The 20,679-nt window shown below is 34.9% G+C and overlaps 1 protein-coding gene across 1 annotated transcript in view; it reads right to left on the bottom strand.

Annotated features, from left to right (window-relative positions):
• Positions 1-20,679, bottom strand: part of MTHFD2L (methylenetetrahydrofolate dehydrogenase (NADP+ dependent) 2 like) — a gene marked incomplete at its 3' end in the record, with an annotated part of 137,846 nt that overhangs the window by 92,385 nt on the left and 24,782 nt on the right. Inside the window, exon 4 of the mRNA XM_082838301.1 lies at positions 1,408-1,560. Coding sequence (XP_082694427.1) covers positions 1,408-1,560 — 153 coding nt within the window. The remainder of the gene's footprint in view (positions 1-1,407; positions 1,561-20,679) is intronic.

The following is a 20,679-nucleotide window of genomic DNA, read 5'->3' as shown; positions in this document are numbered from 1 at the left end:
CAGTATTCTTTAAAAAGTTCTAATTTAATTTGAATTATTTTGTGGCTTGTCTATAATGTTCCCACTATTTATAAATATTTCTTTTCACTATTTATAAATATTTACTATTTATAAATATTTATAATCTAATCTAATTCACTATTTATAAATATTTCTTTTTATAATTCTTGGATCTGTCATGTTCCCTCTCATTATGGCCTCATTAAAAAACCACAGACATTTTCAAGCTTCCATTAAATTAGTTTTAAACATTAAAATTCATATGAAGTGTTAGAAGAGTGGAGACAAAATATTAACTACTAATCACAAAGCAAGCAAAGTGCAAGGTCAAGTTTAATTGGCAATCAAACTTGGAGCAAATCTAGGACAAAATGAAGTGGGGGAAAAAGTATTTTTCACAAAACTCATGCACTTTATTCTATAGGAGAGAAGCACTAAATTTATGGACTTAGAAAGGTCTGAAAGATAAAGCTTCCAGATTTAACACACTTAATCTCTTTGGGGCATAGTATCTTCATAAGTAAAATGAAAAAATTAGAATTAAGGCTTTTCTAAGTACTAACATTCTAAGAGTATAATTCTAGGATCTGCTTGCCCTTGGAAGTTCTCTCCCTCAGTTAGAAAAGAGAAGATTAGCAGGAGGAGATGCTGCCAAAAATGTAAGAGACAGTGATGAAGGCAGGAGAACTATCGAGGGTCTTTGAGAGCATTATTGAATTTAGAGCACAATTCAAGGGCAAGTGTTTATAATGAAAACCTAGCTCATTAGAGATGGTGCAAAATGTTCGGCACATTTTTTTAAAAATAAACTTATTTTATTTATTTGTTTATAAATTTATTTGGTTGCGTTGGATCTTTGTTGTGGTGCAGGGGCTTCTCATTGCAGTGGCTTCTCTTGTTGTGGAGCACGGGCTCTTAGAGCACGGGCTTCAGTAGTTGTGGCTCGCGGGCTATAGAGCGCAGGCTCAGTAGTTGTGGTGCACAGGCTTAGTTGCTCCACAGCATGTGGGATCTTCCTGGACCAGGGCTCGAACCCGAGTCACCTGCATTGGCAGGAGGATTCTTAACCATTGCATCACCAAGGAAGCCCAGCATATTTTGTTTTTAAAGGTAAGGAAAAACATAATACATTTTGAAAAATGTACATGAAAATACCTTCAGCTTATAGTTTTAGAGTAGGGAGATAAACTTTCTATTTGGAAAATTCACTCCCTGAAAGGTGAAACAGCAGTTTCTTGTAACCTGGCATGTGTTCTTCATTTTATCTTATTTCAGATTATTCTTTGACTTCTGTAACTTTGTATATTCCTGTAGATTGAAGTTTAATGCTTATTTTCTTTCACTCTCTTTCAAGACAATGTGAAAATGCTCATTTTGGTACTTAGCACCCATGTCCCATAGACCAACCTGTTCGTTTGATAATTTCCCAAACAGCACTAGCAGTGGCAGGTATGAGAGAATGCTGATCCAGGCATAGTCTTCCAATGTTAATAATATGAAATCCATCTACGTCTTTTTCCGGGGCAATTCCATTGCATACTGTCCGCTCATCCACATGGTCTGAAAAGTAAATAAAATTGATATAGTTTTACAATTGTTATCTATTTGCAAGTCTGGAAAATTAAATTGGAGGGCCAACAGTCACAGCTCTTATGGTTCAGCTTTAGTTAAGATATAAAATCATTACTCTATTCCTTTTATTGCCATGAAAATAGTAAGCCAAACTGCTCTTGACCAATGGCTGTAATTAACTGCTGTAAGAGTATATGCAGGTACAGGGCCAGAAGTGGCTGGCCTGGTAAAAGGGAAAAATCTGTGAAATCAAACAATACCAATGAGATCTGGGAACAGTCAGATGATAAGGCTTTGCCTCTATAAGTTTGCATATTTAAATGTATGTTTTTCCTATACAAGATAGTTCCACGAATAGGCTTCTGTTGAATATTGTTAGCATTACAGATTAAAAGGGCTTTGTTAGTGTTAAAAATAGCCATGACATCATTAATGCCTAGCTTCCTCCCAAATGACATAATAGAAAAGCAAACACACACACACACACACACACATACACATGTACCACACACATCATTTCCCTGAAGCATTATTACATTGAAATCCAAAATATCATTATGGTTTCCTTTACGAAAGGAAAAGAACATAACTTGAGTAATGAACTAATCAAATGAGATATGAGATGCCAATCATCTCATTTTGAAAAGTAATAAGTATAGAAATATAAAATAGGCTCTTAATACTACTCTATGCAGAGTAGCTTAGGGTATCCTAAATCCAACAATTAACCCACATTCCTAAAATACTAAAATAAAGGTATATTTGCTACAGAAAAGTTTCCTTATATATTACACAATGAATGCCATTTAGAAATAATTTTTTAAAACATTATCAAAGCCCAAGTTCAAACAGTTTTCAAAAGAGACATGCCTTATGTCTCAGATATTTTATATCCTAAAAGTGACACTACTGCCATCTTACTTTAAATAGATCCAATTTGCCATTACTAGGCTACCAAATCATTTACATATATAAAAGTCATAATATGAATCATATTCAATTAGAAATTGGGTCTTTGGAATATCTCTCCAATGACTAGTTTGTCACTTTCAATAATTGTATTCATTCTATAATGTCCTACCAGAGTAAGCCTCCATCTGTTTTCTCTGAAGATAGAAGATGATTATACAAGTTCTAGCAAAAATTTTTTTTAGAATTACATATTTAACTTACTATTTGAGGACAAAAATAGTGGTTCCTTTTTAAATCTGGTTGATTATGATGATGATGATGGTGATGATTCAGTTTTTAGACACCTACCACTCATGCAGAAGCTTCATGCCATGGATATTTCTTACAACAAAATCAAAAGCTTTGTAAATAAAAAAAGAAATAACTGTAATTGAACACTCCATTATTGAGTTATGGCTTAAATTAGTTCATTTCTAAATTCAAAATTGGCTACTGTATGTATGGGCCAATAATGTATTGAAAGAATTCAACAAAGGTTCTTTTGTAGATTTTGAGAGCCATCCTCTTACCAAATAAGTCTGAACTATATTGAATTTCGCAGTCTACTGGTCTGTGCTGTTTTACTCACTAAAAATAACATTAACTTGTAATGAACAATTCATCTCACACAATAGCTGAAATACTCAGGAAGAAATGTAAGCATCTGAAAATTTGGGGGCAAGCACTAGAAACTGGCAACTATAGACCTGTCCTCTAATGTATTTCTTAAAACTTCAACCCAGATCTTCATTTCAGAACAATTTTATCTTAAGTTAATTAAGTAATTTTTGTTTAAAAGACAGATGTGTGGACATATAAAAGGTGTGATGTACTGAACACATGAAAACTGATTATTAATGTGCTTACTATTTAATCTAAAAGGAAAAAACCTATATGAGTAGATTAAAAATGTTAGGATCATAAAAATCAAGGACACCAATTCATACATCACTTTTATGTAACTCTATGTTATCTCAGGAGTGGATTAAATCTCACATACATCCTTTGCCAGGAAAGATGTACCTTTCATTATGTAATCTACAGTGTATGGAAATAATAGAAGTTAGTATATCTTACATTCAAAGAGTGCTTTATAATGTTCATGTTACCATCACATAGGTTTCCCCTTTGGTCTTCATAGTTACTGAGGGCTAAGATAGAAAAGGTATTATCTTCATTTTAAAGATGAAACTGAAAGATTTTGAGACTCAGCCAATCTCAAACTACTACTAAGAAGAGGGATCCAGAATTAAAATCCACATCTGTTTGTCCTAAAACCAGTTTTTCTTTCTGTGTTATACACAAATCATAAATATTAATCAATCTTAAATACCACTCAACAATTAATATCAGCAAGGGCCCCTGCCTCTTCTAATCAAGACATTTTGATCATCCTAAAATATCCCAAGGAATGCACTGTTTCTTCTAGACCTCCAAAAACAACAGTATTTTTGGATTAACTAACATGTATCTAAATACATGCAAAACAGCATCAAACATTTTATAGCACCTTTTGTTAAATGAGTAAGAGAAATAAATACATTTCATGCTTTTAACTGACTGCTACTGAGAGTCCCCTGATGTCTCATCCCTGGGGCCCATGACTTGAAAAGAAGAAACAATCATGAGCCTCAAAAGCATTAATTTTTTTACAATGGTTATAAAACATTTTTGATTCATAGAGTACATTGGCAAACAACTAACCACTTAATACCTTACCCAAATGAACGGGAAAACTGGCATTATTCACTTTGTGAGTGTGTGTTTTTCCCATCTATTTAATATTATGAGAAGTCATTAAATCATGCCAGGAAAAAAAATCATCAAATTGAATTCATAATAATGCAATAGAACAGCTCGGGGAATGTCTTTAGGTACCACACTTTAGAACTACAACGTTGAATATATATTTCTGTGATTTATTTATAATATGTTTAATTGCCTTTGGATAAGTAACAACAACACAAAGAAAACAAACAAATTACTGGTTTATTTTCCATCCAAGGATTTTCATGTTACTGTTCAAAAGTACCTCTTTCCACTTCCCCAATGCCTGTTGGATAAGGGCAAGCTCATGAACAAATATGTTCTTTAGCTTGATTATATCTTTTGTCCTATACTTCCCTCCCTCCAAGTGCCCCATCCCTTTCCCTACCATCATTATGACACATCCTTACCTCAATTCACACCAATCTGTCCCATTCCCAAGCCCTTAACATTAATTTTTGCATTTCTACGTTCTTGCTCATGATTATTTTTCCATTACTAATTCCTTCCTCCCTGTTGTTTCACATCCTATTTATTCTTCAATATATTGATCCCTCTCAGCTGTTCCCTCATCACAAAGTGAAATGATAATTTTTATCTCTTCTGGTCCCCATAGAACTACTGTAAAAAGCACTTACCACATTACTTCTGTTAGTTGATCACGTTGGTTAAGTATCTCTCTTACTTACGAGTGTGAGCCTTTTAGGGCACAGACTTTGTCTTATTAAACTGATTCACCCATAGCCTTCTCCAACTCAGTTGATGGCAATTCCATCCTTCTGTGTTATACAGAAATCATCCTTGCTTGCCAGAAAAACCTGGAGACATTCTGAACACCTCACTTTCTTTCACACGCAACATCCGATCAATTGAAAAATCTTTTGGTTCTTCCTTCATAACATATCTAGCCCTTCACTATCCTCACCATGTCCACTCTGGTTTGAGTGGCCATTATCTCTCCTGTGAACTCTTGCAACAACTAATTCTCCTAGCTAATTATTTGCTTCTATGTTTGTATCCATATAATCTATTCACAAAATAGCAGAGGTTATTTTTTTCCCACATCTTTATTGGTGTATAATTGCTTTACAATGTTGTGTTAGTTTCTGCTGTACAACAAAGTGAATCAGCTATATGTATACACATATCCCCATATCTCCTCCCTCTTGAGCCTCCCTCCCACCCTCCCCATTCCATCCCTCTGGGTCATCACAAAGCATCGAGTTGATCTCCCTGTGCTCTGCAGCAGCTTCCCACTAGCCATCCATTTTACAGCTGGTAGTGTATATATGTCCATGCCACTCTCTCACCTCATCCCAGCTTCCCCTTCCCCGCTCCCCCCGCCCATGTCTTCAAGTCTGTGTTCTCTACGTCTGTGTCTTTATTCCTGTCCTGCCACTAGGTTCATCAGTACCACTTTTTTAGATTCCATATATATGCATCAGCATATGGTATTTGTTTTTCTCTTTCTGACTTACTTCACTCTGTATGACATAAACTAGGCCCATCCAACTCACTACAAATAACTCAATTTCATTCCTTTTTATGGCTGAATAATATTCCATCGAATATGTGTACCACATCTTCTTTATCCATACATCTGTTGATGGACATTTAGGTTGATTCCATGTCCTGGCTATTGTAAACAGTGCTGCAATGAACATTGGGGTACATGTCTCTTTTTGAATTATGGTTTTCTCAGGGTATATGCCCAGTAGTGGGATTGCTGGGTCATATGGTAGTTCTATTTTTAGGGGTTTTTTTTTTGTTTTTTTTGTGGTACGCGGGCCTCTCACTGTTGTGGCCTCTCCCGTTGCGGAGCACAGGCTCCGGAAGCGCAGGCTCAGTGGCCATGGCTCACGGGCCCAGCCGCTCCGCGGCATGTGGGATCCTCCCAGACCGGGACACAAACCTGCGTCCCCTGCATCGGCAGGCGGACTCTCAACCACCGCGCCACCAGGGAAGCCCTATTTTTAGTTTTTTAAAGAACCTCCATATGGTTCTCAAATGCATGTCTGCTTACACCACTCTTTTTCTGAAAACCCTGCTCTTCTTGCTATTCCTCTAACATATCAGGTATTTCCCACCTTGGTTATTGCTCTTGTGTCTGCCTGGAGGCTTTTCAAAAAAACCTGCCACTTTGGCTAAATCCCTCTCTTCTTTCAAATCTTTGCTTAATTTCCACATTCTCTGTAAGGACTATTGCGACCACATTATCTTAAAATGTAAGTTCCATGTCTGATAATGTTGAAGTTGCTTACATTGGACCAAACTTCTCACAGGAAACAACTGTAAACATTGGAGAAATTATATTGAAATAGAGGTATCAAGGATGTATCATACAATACAGAGAATATAGCCAATATTTTGTAATAACTGTAAATGGAATGTAAAAATTTTAAATTAAAAAATAAAAACACAGCTATCTGACACTGGAGAGTTACTAGAAGCAGAGAGATTTGGAAGAGAATGGACATCTGAAAGGAATATCACTGTAAGTGTTTCCATTTTGGAGGTTTTTCTACACAAGGGACAGTTAGAATTTGGATAGAAATCTGCAGTCTTACTTGCTTGAGGAATCAAAGGACAAAGTTTGGGGCTACTACAGAAACTGGAAATTGAAGGAATATACCCAGGAAAAGAGAAAACCACAGAGGGGAGACTCAACTTGTGTCTATAAATTCTTCCCAAATCTCTGACTGACCCCTGAACAACACACACAAGAGGCAAACTCCAAGCAGCCCATCTAATACTAAGAGAACTAAACAGAATGCAGTTGTGGCTCACCAAGGGCAAAGCAAAGCTTGAAGTCCTCAATATGACAGGCATTCACACACACACACAAAATTTACAGTTAACATTATACTTAATAATGGAATACTGAACCTTTTCCCCAAGATCAGAAGGTGGCAAGGGTGTCCACCCCCACCATTTCTATTCAGCATTTTATTGGAGATCCTAGCTGGTGTAATAAGGAAAATAAAGAGTTCTAAAGATCAGAAAGGAAGAAGTAAAACTCTCTAGCCACTCTAATGGTTGTTTATGCAGAATATTCTAAAGAATATACAAAACAACAAAACAAAAAATAAATAAAGTGAATTTAGCAAGATCACAGAATACCAAGTCAATATACAAAAGAAATCAATTGTATTTCCATACAGAAGCAGCAAATACTAAAAAATGAAATTTAAATAATTCTATTTACAAAAACTCACAGATCAGAAAATTCTTAGGAGTAAATTTTAAAATTGGGGGCATGATTTTTATAATGAAAACTACAAAATGTTGCTGACAGATGACCTAAATAAATGGAGGGTGTACCATATTCATGGACTGGAAGACTCAATAATATTAAGATGTCAATTCTTCCAATTTGACCTATAGATTCAGTGTAATCTCAACCACAGTCCTATGAGGTATTTTTGGTAGAAGTTGACAAACTGATTCTAAAATTTATACGGCTATGCAAAGGACTTAGAATATCTAAAGAAATCTTGAAAATGAGCAAAAGGGACTTACAATACCTGACTTTAAGACTTGCTACAAAGCTACAGTAATCAAGACAGTGTAGTGCTAGTGTAGGGATAGACAAGTAGATCAATGGAACAGAATAGAAAGCCCAACTTTAGACTAACACTTATACAGTTATTTGACTTTTTACAAAGTTGCCAAAAGCAATTCAATGGGAAAAAGAAAGTCTTTTCAGCAATTAATACTTGAACAATTTGATAGCCATATAGAAAAAAACCAAACTGAGCCACAATCCCTACTTCATACTGTGAAGGAGAAAATTTGCCACACAAAAATGTATCTCTTTGGCATGAGGATTTCATTTTACCTCCCCCTTAGCTGCCTAAAGAATTTAGATAAAAGAACTGTTCCCAGAATAGAGATATCACCAGAGATAATCTGCAAAGAATATGGGCTAGGTTGCTGGGGGAAACTCTAGGCAGGACCTAGAAATCAGAATCCACTCTGTGCCCCACTATCTCTTCATGGCCCAGCAAATATTTGTCTACTAAACATTTGCTTTTCCATCTCCAGGTGAACTGCCTGCCCCCCCTTTGAAGTCCGAAGCCTAGCTGCTAAGAGAAGATGGGGAATGTAAGGAAAAATGTGCATGTTTGGAGTACCTTATTTGTCTGTCACAGAAAAAAGCAGATCTAAAATAGGGATTAACAGAATTTTAAAAATTTCAGAAGGGCTGGGAAGGGCTCTCTGAGCCAGTGGCATTTAAGCTAAACATGAAGGTTGGGAAGAAGTCAGCCCCCGTATGTTTGAAAGATAACCAATGTAGTTAAGAGGTCAAAGGCTAAACCCTATTCAAGTGACAAAATGTGCATTATTCTAGCATGTCCTTTGTATATTAAATACTATAAAATAAAAATATAATATCCCTGAACATCCCCCGAACATCCCAATCCTCTTTACCATGCTCTACTTTTTCTTTTTTCCCATAGCATATCAACTTCTAATAGATATACAGTAATTACTTACTTATTGTGTTTATTTTTTGTTGTCTGTCTCTCCTACTACTCAGCAAGGGCAGAACTTTCTGTCTTCTTTTTTTTTTTCATTGATGTATTTCTAGCACAAAGCACAGTGCTTGGAAATTTGTTGAATAAATGACTACAATTACCCTTGATTTATAAATGAAGAAGCTGAGACAAATTAGTGGAAACCTGCAGACAATTAGAATAGACTAATATGAGGGAAAGATGTCTGATCTTTCTACAACCTCTGACATCCATCTTTTTCAAATACAATGAAAACCAAAATGGCTTTCATTAAAATTTTGATTTGTCAATAGCTGCATCTACATTATTAGATATTTGGCACTTTTATATCCTCCAATGTAAATTTAATGTAAAAGATTCACGTCTGTTTGTTTTTCATTTATTTCTTCCTTTCAAGACTTGAAAAATAAGAAATCTCAGGCAAAGCTTTATGCTGATACAGTAAAGTCAACACTCTGAACAAGTGTAGACAAGGCCTCTGAAAATTCACTCATTTATTCACTCAATAAATATTTATGTATTTATAATATTTAAATATTTATTGTCTACCACGTGCTTTGCACTGTTCTAAGGATTTAGGATATATAAGCTAACCAAACAAACAAAACTATTAACCTCTGGAGCTTACATTCTAAAGAAATAAAGATCTGCCTAATCAAATTATTTAGCTGCAGCCTCTTAATGAGTTAATTATTTTCTAGGAGTAAATGAGAGATATACTTTTGGAAGCTGTGTTCACTGTTCTCAACTCAATACATAAGTTACACCCTCTGGGTTCTACATCAATGTTTCAAGACAGAAAATACTTATCGGGTCTTACCACTTACCCAATATCATTTTAGAACTGTTTCATCATCAAGGACAAAAAGGGAATGGGAAGTGACTATTATCTCACTGTATTACTCTACCCCCAAACCTGAGAAAATAGAGCTTGGAGGTGGAGTGGGAGGTGTTCTCTAGGTCAGAAAGGGGTGGATCTGGCCCTTTACCCTTCCTTAGCCTCTTTCTCCTATAGCCACGAAACTACAAGGACATCCCTAGGCAGGCTTACTTCATAGGCTATTAAAAAAAGTTAATGAAGTGGGAACCTACACATCACGCGAAGGTTGCTACCTTTGGCCCTTCGAGTTTCTTGAGTCATATGAAAAGTACATGGAGATCCAAAAATTGCTTTATTTTTCAGAAGTAGTGTTGAAGACACCCTGTTTATTAAGCCCTTGGCTTCCCAGACACTATACACTGTGACTTCTGTCAAATACATTGTACTAAACTTGAAGCAGTGTCTATTCCATAGAGGAAACAGTTGGATAAGTGAGCATGTCTATTCTGATGAGCTTCTTTTACACAAAAGGGAAAAGAAGAGATGCTGTGTTTTAGGGACTTGCTTGCAAACTTCTCAAGGACAGTGAGTCTCAAATTGCTTTCTAACTACCCCTTTCCCCTAGTGACTATCACAGACACATATATAGGAACAGATTGGATTCTAGGTAAATATTTTTTGAACTGGTAAATGAACAAAGAGCGTCAGAGAGCAATAATACAAATACTTCTCTTGAAAGACTTTCTACAAAGAAATACCCAGATGTTTCAAAGGGCCTTTTGATTTTGGTAAATTCTTTATCAAAGCTGAACGCACTCAAAAATACATGAAGATATCATTATAAAGAAAAGAGAAAAATATGAAAAAGAAAAGAAGTAACTATTGTTGATCCAAGAAATTCCAGATTTTGAAGATACTTTGAAAAGTAAATAATCTCAAGTTACATGATATAGTATGTTTATGATAGCAACTGCTCAAAAAGACGTAATTATATAGATCTGAGTGACTAAAATAACTCTTGGGATGGTTTCCATCTGGAAATGAATAGGAAGAGACACATATGGCTACAGGGACCTACCAATCCCACTGATAGGTAAATCATATCAAAATGATTTACTCAGCTTTCAGTATAAATCATTAAACTTTTTTTTTTTTTTTAAATCACTGCTTGCCTGATGCTGCCATCATGTGGTTTTCATAAACCACAGCAGGAGAATTTTCCATTTTGTTCCCCCACATCCCCACATAAATTCTCTGATAGAAATGTTACCTATGAGAAAATTTTTTTAAGTAGATAAATGATATTGTGGGGATGCCTTTGTATCTATGTTAACACTAAAATCATGTTAGAAAGGATTTGAATAAAATATTGTTTAAAATCTGGACCTTTTTCTCTGCATAAACCCTAAATGCATAAATTGGTTGAATGGATTGTGACATAATCTCAGTATTAGTCCAAGCACAATCGAATTTTAAATTATTAATTAGTTATTTTTCATAATAAGCTAGATATATGCAAATCCACCACCCCAAACAAAAGTTATGGACTTGACAATAGTCTATATTTAATCATATATTTCACCCATGAACCCACCTCATTTCCTGCTCCAGCCTTAGGTAAACTTCATCCTGCATCCTGTGCTTATCATTCCCTTGACTTCCTTTCCATATAGTTTTATTGCATTTATTTGTATTCCTAATAGATTTTTTTAAACAGCTTTATTTAAGAATATTTGAATATAATAGACTGCACGTATTTAAAGTGTACAATTTGATAGGCTTTGACATATGTATATACTTGTGAAACCATCACCACAATCAACATAATGAACATATACACCACCCTGAAAAGTTTCCACAGGCCCTTTTTCCTCATCCTTTCCTCTCTCCCTTTCCTGTCCCCTCACCTCCAACTACTTGTAACCACTTGCTATGGGCCGAATTGTGTCCCCCCAAAATTCATATGTTGAATCCCCCAACCCCTAATGTAATGATATGTAATTAGGTTTACATGAAGTCATCAGGGTGGGGCCCTCATGATGGGATTAGTGCCCTTATAAGTAGAGACACCAGAGAGCTTGCTCTCTTTGCCATGTGCAGACACAGAAAGAAGGGGTTGTCTGTCTGAAAGCCAGGAAGAAAGCTCTCACCAACCCGACCATGCTGGCACCCTGATCTCAGACAGGCTCCAGAACTGTGAGAAAATAAATTTTTGTTATTTAAGGCAGCCAGTCTATGATATTTTGGTATAGCAGCCCAAGCAGACTAATAACCACTGATCTGCTTTCTGTCGCTATACATCGGTTTGTATTACATAAAATTTTATATAAATATAACCACAGAGTACATACTCTTATTTGTATGGATAATTTCACTCAGCATAATTATCTTGATATTCACCCAAGCTGGAGTTCGCATCGATATTTCATTCCTTTTTTTACTGCTGGGTAATAGTCCATTGTATAGATAAACCACAGTTAATATCTATTCACCTGTTGATGCCTATTTGAGTTGTTTATAGCTTTTGGCTATTGCAAATCATACTTCTATGAACATACATATACAAGTCTTTATATTGACACATATATCTTTTTTCTTTAAGTAAATACATAGACATGGAATGGATGGACCATATAATAAATATATATATGTAAATTTTTAGGACACTGCCAAACTATTTTTCAAAGTGTACCATTTTGCATTCCTACCGGCAACACATCCTCACCAATATATGGTATTGTCAGTTGTAGTTCTAATATCAGCCATTCTAATAGGTGCGTAGTAGTTTTTTTTTTTTTTTTTTTTTGTTTGCAGTACACAGGCCTCTCACTGTTGTGGCCTCTCCTGTTGCGGAGCACAGGCTCCAGACGTGCAGGCTCAGTGGCCATAGCTCACGGGCCTAGGTGCTCTGCGGCATGTGGAATCTTCCCAGACCGGGGCATGAACCCGTGTCCCCTGCATCGGCAGGTGGACTCTCAACAACTGCACCACCAGGGAAGCCCAGTAGTATCTTATTATAGTTTCCATTCGAGTTTCTCTAATGACTACAGATGTTGAGTATCTACTTATGTCCTTATTTATCATTTGTATTTCTTCTTTGGTTAAGTATCTGTTCAAATCTTTTAATGATTTTTGGTATTTATCCTGTTTGGTGTTCTTTATGGTTTGGTGTCTGTTATTAATTTTGAAAAGTTTTAGCCATTATTACTTCAAATATCTCTTCTGCCCTGGTCTCTCTTCTCCTGGTATTCCAACTGTGTGTATGTTATACCTTTTGAAAATGTCCTACAGTTCTTGGAAGTTTTCTTCTGTCTTTTTTGTTTTCCTCTCTGCATTTCAATTTGAGAAGTTTCTACTTATATATTCTCAAGCTTACTGATTCTTTTCTTGGCCATGTCCAGTCTACAATTGAGACCATCAATGCAATTTCCATTTTTGTTAAAGTGCTTTTGATTTCAGCATTTTTTTGAATCTTTCTTAGAGTTTCCATCTCTCTGCTTTCATTACCCATCTGTTCTTGCATATTGTCTACTTTTTCCACCAGAGCCCTTAATATATTAATCATAGTTATCTTAAATTTCCTAACAACTCCAAAATCTGTGTCAGATATGAATCTGGTTCTGATGCTTTTTGGTTTCTTCAGACTGTTTTTCTTTGCCTTTTGGCATGTCTTGTCATTTTTTTTTTGAAAGCTACATCCAAGACCAGGGCCCCCAGGAGTTTCTCATTCTTATGCTAGTACACACTTTACTTCCAGAAATTCATCAAAATTCCCAATTACGTTGTTTCCATCAGTTTATGGTTCCAGTAGCTTCTGTACAGGTAAATAGATCTTGGTTGCAACTTTCTGGATTTTCTTCTCTCTCCAGATTTTGGTATGGTGGTTTGCCCTGCAACCTCAGTTCTCTGATGGGTCAAGAAAAGTATTGATTTTGTTCGTTCAGTTTTTTCTTGCTTTAAGGACAAGAGGATTTATGTTATTCTGGCTAGAGTTGGGCTTTGTTTAATTGGGTTGTTTTCATTTTCTTGATCTTGATTTTTGAGAGTGCTTCATATATTCCACATATACATATGTTATCAAATATATGCTCTGCTAATATTTTCTTGTCTGCCTTATCTTCTCATTCTTTTAATAGTATCTTTTGAAGAGCAGAAGTTGTATTTTATTTTTTTTAACATCTTTATTGAAGTATAATGCCTTTACAATGGTGTGTTAGTTTCTGCTTTATAACACTGCTTTATAACAAAGGGAATCAGCTATATATATACATATATCCCCATATCCCCTCCCTCTTGCGTCTCCCTCCCACCTTCCCTATCCCACCCCTCTAGGTGGTCACAAAGCACCCAGTTGATCTCCCTGTGCTATGCGGCTGCTTCCCACTAGCTATTTTACATTTGGTAGTGTACATATATCCATGCCACTCTCTCACTTCTTCCCAGCTTACCCTTCCCCCTCCCCGTTTCCTCAAGACCGTTCTCTACCTCTGTGTCTTTATTCCTGTCCTGCCCCTAGGTTCTTCAGAACCTTTTTTTTTTTTTTTTTAGATTCCATATATATGTGTTAGCATACAGTATTTGTTTTTCTCCTTCTGACTTACTTCACTCTGTATAATAGTTTCTAGGTCCATCCACCTCACTACAAATAACTCAATTTCATTTCTTCTTATGGTTGAGTAATATTCCATTGTATACATGTGCCATAGCTTCTTTAGCCATTCATCTGTCAATGGATGCTTAGGTTGCTTCCATGTCCTGGCTATTGTAAATAGTGCTGCAATGAATATTGTGGTACATGACTCTTTTTGAGCTATCGTTTTCTCAGCATATATGTCCAGTAGTGGGATTGCTGTGTCATGTGGTTTTAAATTTTGATGAAATCTAATTTATCAAGTTCTTGTTTCGTATCCATATGCAATCCAATTGTTCCAGCACCATTATTGAAAAGCACATCATTTCTGCACTAATTTGTCTTTCCACCTTTGTCAAAAATTAGTTGTTAATATAGGTGTGGATCTATTTGTGGACTTCCAATTTTTGCCCATTGATGTTTCTCTATCCTGATTCCAATACCACTCTGTCTTGATTACTGTAGCTTTATAATTAGTCTTTTTAACAAATTTTAATTGAGGTATAAATGACATATAACATTATATTAGTTTTAGATGTACAACATAATGATTCAATATTTACATATATTACAAAATAATCACCACAATAAGTCTAGTTAACATCCCTCACCACATATAGTCACAAATTTTTTTTCTTATGATGAGGACTTTTAAGATGTACTTTCTTAAGAACTTTCAAATATGCCATACAGTATTATTAATCTTAGTCACTGTGCTGTGCATTACATTGCCATGACATTTATTTGATAACTGAAAGTTTGTATCCTTTGATTTTGAGACGTTTGATTAGTCTTAAAATCAGGAAGTATTACTCTTTCAACAATATTACTCATTTTCAAAGCTGTTTTAATTATTCTAGGTACTTTGCATTTCTACAGGAATTTGACAATCAGTTTATCAACTGCTACAAAAAAGTATGCTGGGATTTTAATTGGGACTGCCTTGAATCTACAAATTAATTTGAAGATAACTGACATCTTAACAATATTTAGTCTTCCAACCCATGAACATAATATATTGATTTATTTAGGTCTTCTTTAATTTCTCTCAGGAATGTTCTGTAGCTTTCAATGCACAGGTTCTCACATCTTTTGTCAAATTTATGCCTGAAGATTTCACATTTTTGATGCTATTTTAAAAGTCTCTTTTCCTCTTAGTATCTGATATTTGATGCTAATACATAGAATGGAGATTGATATTTGCATATTAATCTTGTATCTTCCAACCTTGTTAAACTCATTTATTAGTATTAGTAGCTTTTTATTTTTCTAGATTCCATTGGATTTTCTACATAGACAATCATGTTATCTGCTTTTTATTTTCTTTTCCTTGCCTTGCCTTCTGTGTTGGTTAGAATCTCCAAGAATAGACATGATAAGAATGGACATTCTTGATTTCTTCCTGATCATAAGAGGAAAATATTGTCTTTCATAATGAACTATGATGTTATCTGTGAATTTTTTATATGTGTCCCTTATCAGCTTGAGGAAGTTCCCTTTTATTATTATTATATGACAGCTTTTTATCAGGAATCAATGAACTTTACCAAAAAAATTAATCTATTTATTGAGATAATCATATGATTTTCCATTTTTAGTTTGTTAATGTGGTGAAATACATTGTTTGATTTTCTAATGTTAAACCAATGTTGCACTCCTGTAATAAAAGTCATGATGAATTTTGGTCACGATGAATGATACTTTTTACATATTGTTGGATTTTATTTGTTAAATTTTGTTAATACCTTTTTAATTTATGTTCATGAAAGATTCTGTTCTGTGGTTTTCCCTTCTTGTAATGTCTTTGCCTGTTTTTTGGTATCAGAGTAATGGTGGTCTCATATAATGACTTAGGAAGTATTTCCTCCTCTTTAATATTATTTTTTCTTTAAATATTTGGTAGACTTCACTAGTAAAGCCATCTGAACATGGAGTTTTCTTTGTGGAATAGATTTTCACTACAAAGTCAATTTTTTAATAAGAGTTATTCAGGTTATCTATTTCTTTTCTTTCTTTCTTTTTTTTTTTTGTGGTACACAGGCCCCTCACTGTTGTGGCTTCTCCCGTAGTGGAACACAGGCTCCGGATGCATAGGCTCAGCGGTCATGGCTCACGGGCCTAGCTGCTCCGCGGCATGTGGGATCTTCCCAGACCGGGGCACGAACCTGTGTCCCCTGCATCGGCAGGCGGACTCCCAACCACTGCACCACCAGGGAAGCCCCCTATTTCTTTTTGAGTGCGCTTTGGCAGTGTGTATCTTTCAAGAAAGTAGTCCATTTCCTCTAATTTGCCAAATTAACTGGCATAAAGTTGTCTGACATATTCCCTTTTATCCTTTTAATATCTGTAAAATCTATAGTGATGTTATTTTTCTCATTCCTGATATTGGTAATTTGTATCTTCCTTTTTCCCTCATAGTCTAGCTTTCATTTCATTATTTTCTTCATTATTTTTTTGTTTTCTATTTCATTAATTTCTGCCCTGATCTTTATTATTTCCTTTCTTGTCCTTACTTTGTCTTTAACTTGCTCTTCTTTTTCTAGTATCTTAAGGTGGGAGCTGAGGTTATTGATGTGGGACCTTTCTTCTTTTCTAAGATAGGTGTTTAGTGCTATATATTTCCTCCTAAGTAATTTTTAGTGGCATACCATAAATTTTGATATGTTGTATTTTCATTGAAAAGTTAAAAGTGATTTCTAACTTCCCTTTTATTTTCTTACTTGACACATGGATTATTTAGATGTTCTTTAGTTTCCAAATATTTGGGAATTTTCCAGATATTTTTCTGCTAGTGATTTTTAATCTAACTCCATTGTGGTGAGGGAAAATGCTTTAGGTAATGTAAATCCTTCTATATTTGAGATTTGTTTTACAGCCTAGAATATGTTATCTCTTGGTAAATGTTCTATGTGAACTTGAAAAAAAATGTGTATTCTGTTGTTTGCAGGGAGAGTGTTCTATAAATGTCGATTAGATCAAATTGGATGATATTCTACTTCAAATCTTTGTTCTTACTGATTTTCTCTCCACTTGTTCTCTCAGTTATTGAGAAAGAGGTACTAAAATCTATTATTATAATTTTGGATTTGTCTATTTTCCTTACAATTCTATTAGTTTTTGTTAATGCTTTCTTCTTAGGTATATAAACAATTGAGGTTGCTATTTCTGTTTGATAAACTGACTCCTTTACTGCTGTGGAATGACCTTCTTTATTCCTGGTAGTATCCATTGCTCTGAAATATACTTTGCCTGCTATTAACATAACCACTCCAGCTTTCTTTTGATTTATGTTAATATAATGTGTCTTTTACATCCTTTTTCTTTTAACCTCTCTGGATCCTTATACTTAAAATTTATTTTCTGTAGGCACCATATAGTTGGGTCTTGTTTTTTATTCAATCTGACAACCTCTGACATCTAATTGGATTATATACAATGTTACATTTATGTGATTAAATCTATCATTCCCCCATTTTCTTTCTTCCTTTAGAATAATTTGAACATTTTTAATTATTGGATGTTATCTCTTTTACTGGCTTATTATCTATAACTCTTTGCTGTGTGGGGTTTTTTTAGCAGTTGCTTGTGATTTTATAGTACGCAGCTTTAACTTATTTCAGTCTACCCTCAAGTGATATATCAGTTCACATACAGCATAAGAATCTAATAATGATGTCCTATCATTTCTTCCTTTCTGACTTTTGTGCTATTGTTGTACATGTTGCAAACCACACATTAAATTGTTTTTTATTTTGGGATAAATACCAATTATATTCTAAAATTATATGACTAATAAGAAAAATGTCAGATATACTTACTCATGTAGCTACCATTTCCATTGTTCTTCATTCCTTTGGCTAGATACATATTTTAATTTGGTATCATTTCTTTCGGCCTTAAGGACTTCCATTTTTTATAGTGTGGGTGTGCTGTTGATTGTTTTCAGCTCTGTCTGGATTCTACTCTTCCTAAATGTCTAAAAAAATGCTTTTTTGCCTTTGGTTTTTAAAGATATTTTCACTGAGTATAGAATTCATGATCAATAGTTTTTTTTTTTCTTTCAGTACTTTAAAAATCAAGGTGTTCCACTGTCTTCTTGCTTACATTGTTTTTGACAAGAAATCTATTTCCTTCCTTTTGTTTCTCTGTATATAATGTGACATTTTCCCCCCTCTTGTTGCTTTCAAAATTTTTTCTATCACACTGCATTTGAACAATTTGATTTTTGTGTTTTAGGTATAGTTTTTTCATATTTTATGGGCTTGGAGTTCGTTGAGCTTCTTAGATCTGTGTGTTTATAGTTTTCATCACATTTGTGTTTGTGTGTGTGTGTGTGTTTTAATCTGAAATCCCAATCATTTATGAAAGGATACTTATTTCTTACTCACGTAAGCCTCTGTTAAGAATCCCACTTCCTTTCTTCTCATAACTGGCAATCATCTATAACACGTAGCTTTCATGATAACTGCAACAAAAGGGGGAGAGGGGATGGAGGCCACATAGATTTTAACCATCTCAGTCCAGAAGTGGCTCAAAAAAGTCACTTTCCCTCACAGTCCAGTAACCAGAAGTCACATGGCCCCAACCTAGGAGAAGTTGGGAAATGTAAGGGAATATGTGGATATTTGGAGTACTTTATTTGTCTGCCATAGAAAAAAGCAGATCTAACATAGGAATTGACGGAATTAAAGTAATTTTAGAAGGTATGGGCTGGGAAAGGCTCTCTGAGCCAGTGGCACTTAAGCTAAGGCCTAAAAGTTGGAAAGAAGTCAGTCCCAGTATGTTTGAAAGATAATCAATGTAGTTAAGAGGTCAGAGGCTAAAGTCCTATTCAAGTAATAAAATGTACATTATCCTAGCATGTCCTTTGTATAGTAAATACTATCACTTAGGAAGCCTTCAAGGGTATGGGGGTATAAGATCCTCACCAAATCCTGATCAGTGACAGAACTTACACACTACTCTCTTAGATGTAGAAAAATAGGTAGAAGGATGAACCTTCAATGACACACATACACACAAAGCAATAGCTGTGAAACTATAGGGTTCATTCATTCCAGCAATAACATTCACGAAGAGTCTACCATGATGCAAGGTGGAATAAAAATGTTGACTCCAATCCCCCCTGCTTTGATGTAACTAATAGTCTAGTGGAAGAAACATATTACTAAAAAGCAATGAAATACTCTATGTGGAATCATTTTTCTCCATAAAGAAAGGGGGGTAGCTATAACAAAGGTCAAGTCTAATTTAGAAATTATTTAGAAATAAACAGAAAAGAAGCTCTACAAAAACTGAGGAGTCCAGAGTGATGAAAATTTCCCATTCTGGTCAAGAACATTAAAAACAGAGTAAAGAGTATTCTGCATACATAAATTCCATAAGCTCTCAAGAAGAGCAATTATAGCAAGACCTTTTTTCTCCAAATGAAGAATCAAGTTTTAGACAAATATACACATCTACATGCACTAATTAGGTCAATACCCACATTTTTATGCCTACTAAATTCTAGAAAATTTTGTCTTTGTTATATCTACACCGTGAATTCTCACTTTTCTTACTCGCCCTCTCCATATTTAATCCTTTAATCCTGTATTTCATTCTGATTTCTCTGTTCAATCCTCTTACATAAATTGGAAGATGTTAATCCTCAAAGGCTTCAAACTAGATAAATGAAGGGAAATATTTGAAAAACTATTTTAGAAAAAGATAGATAAGATAGAATAAGTTTTCCCATTCTACCTAATAATTTTGTTCCCAGAAATAGACGAGAGGTCGATTTCTTAGAATGCAAGAAAATACAAAAAGGTGATTAAGCACCTCTCTTGGTGCTTGACTTGCAGTCTCAGTTGTGGGACTGTGATTATGATTGAAAGAATACTATAATTGGGTCTCCTGGTTTTTCTCTGCTACTCACTTGTTGTGACCTTACACAAGTTTCTCAGTTCAGTTTCCTTAACTATAAACCACAGATCAAAAAAAATGTACCTACTGTTAAGGGTTGTTCTGAGTGTTAAATGATTTCTGGTATATAAAGCACTTTATAACAATGTCTGGCAATAATACATGATAAAAATCGCCATTACTAATACTAGTAATAGTTATCATGGAGCAGTTGTAAAAAAACCACATTAAAATTTAATTGAGTGATTGCTGTTTCCTAGACTTACATCTGAATGCTTTCATATAATTCATATAATTTAAACCCTTTTAAACCAAATTCACCCTGTACCAAGTACCACCCTACAACAAACATCTATAGCAAATTTCCAGTGTGCTTCAAGCTTGTGGACATTATCATTTCCCTTTCATTGCTTTAGTCCAAAAAGAATGTCACTGGTTCCCAAGTTTTAAAGACCATTATTCCACCTTATTTTTAACACTACAAACTGACACATACTTGTGGAAAGGGAATGTTGCCT

The sequence above is a fragment of the Leucopleurus acutus genome (genome assembly GCF_964270905.1).
Source record: "Leucopleurus acutus genome assembly, chromosome: 4".
Lineage (NCBI taxonomy): Eukaryota > Metazoa > Chordata > Mammalia > Artiodactyla > Delphinidae > Leucopleurus > Leucopleurus acutus.
The sequence above is the reverse complement of the archived record's forward strand: the minus strand, read 5'-3'. Positions and strand labels throughout refer to the sequence as shown.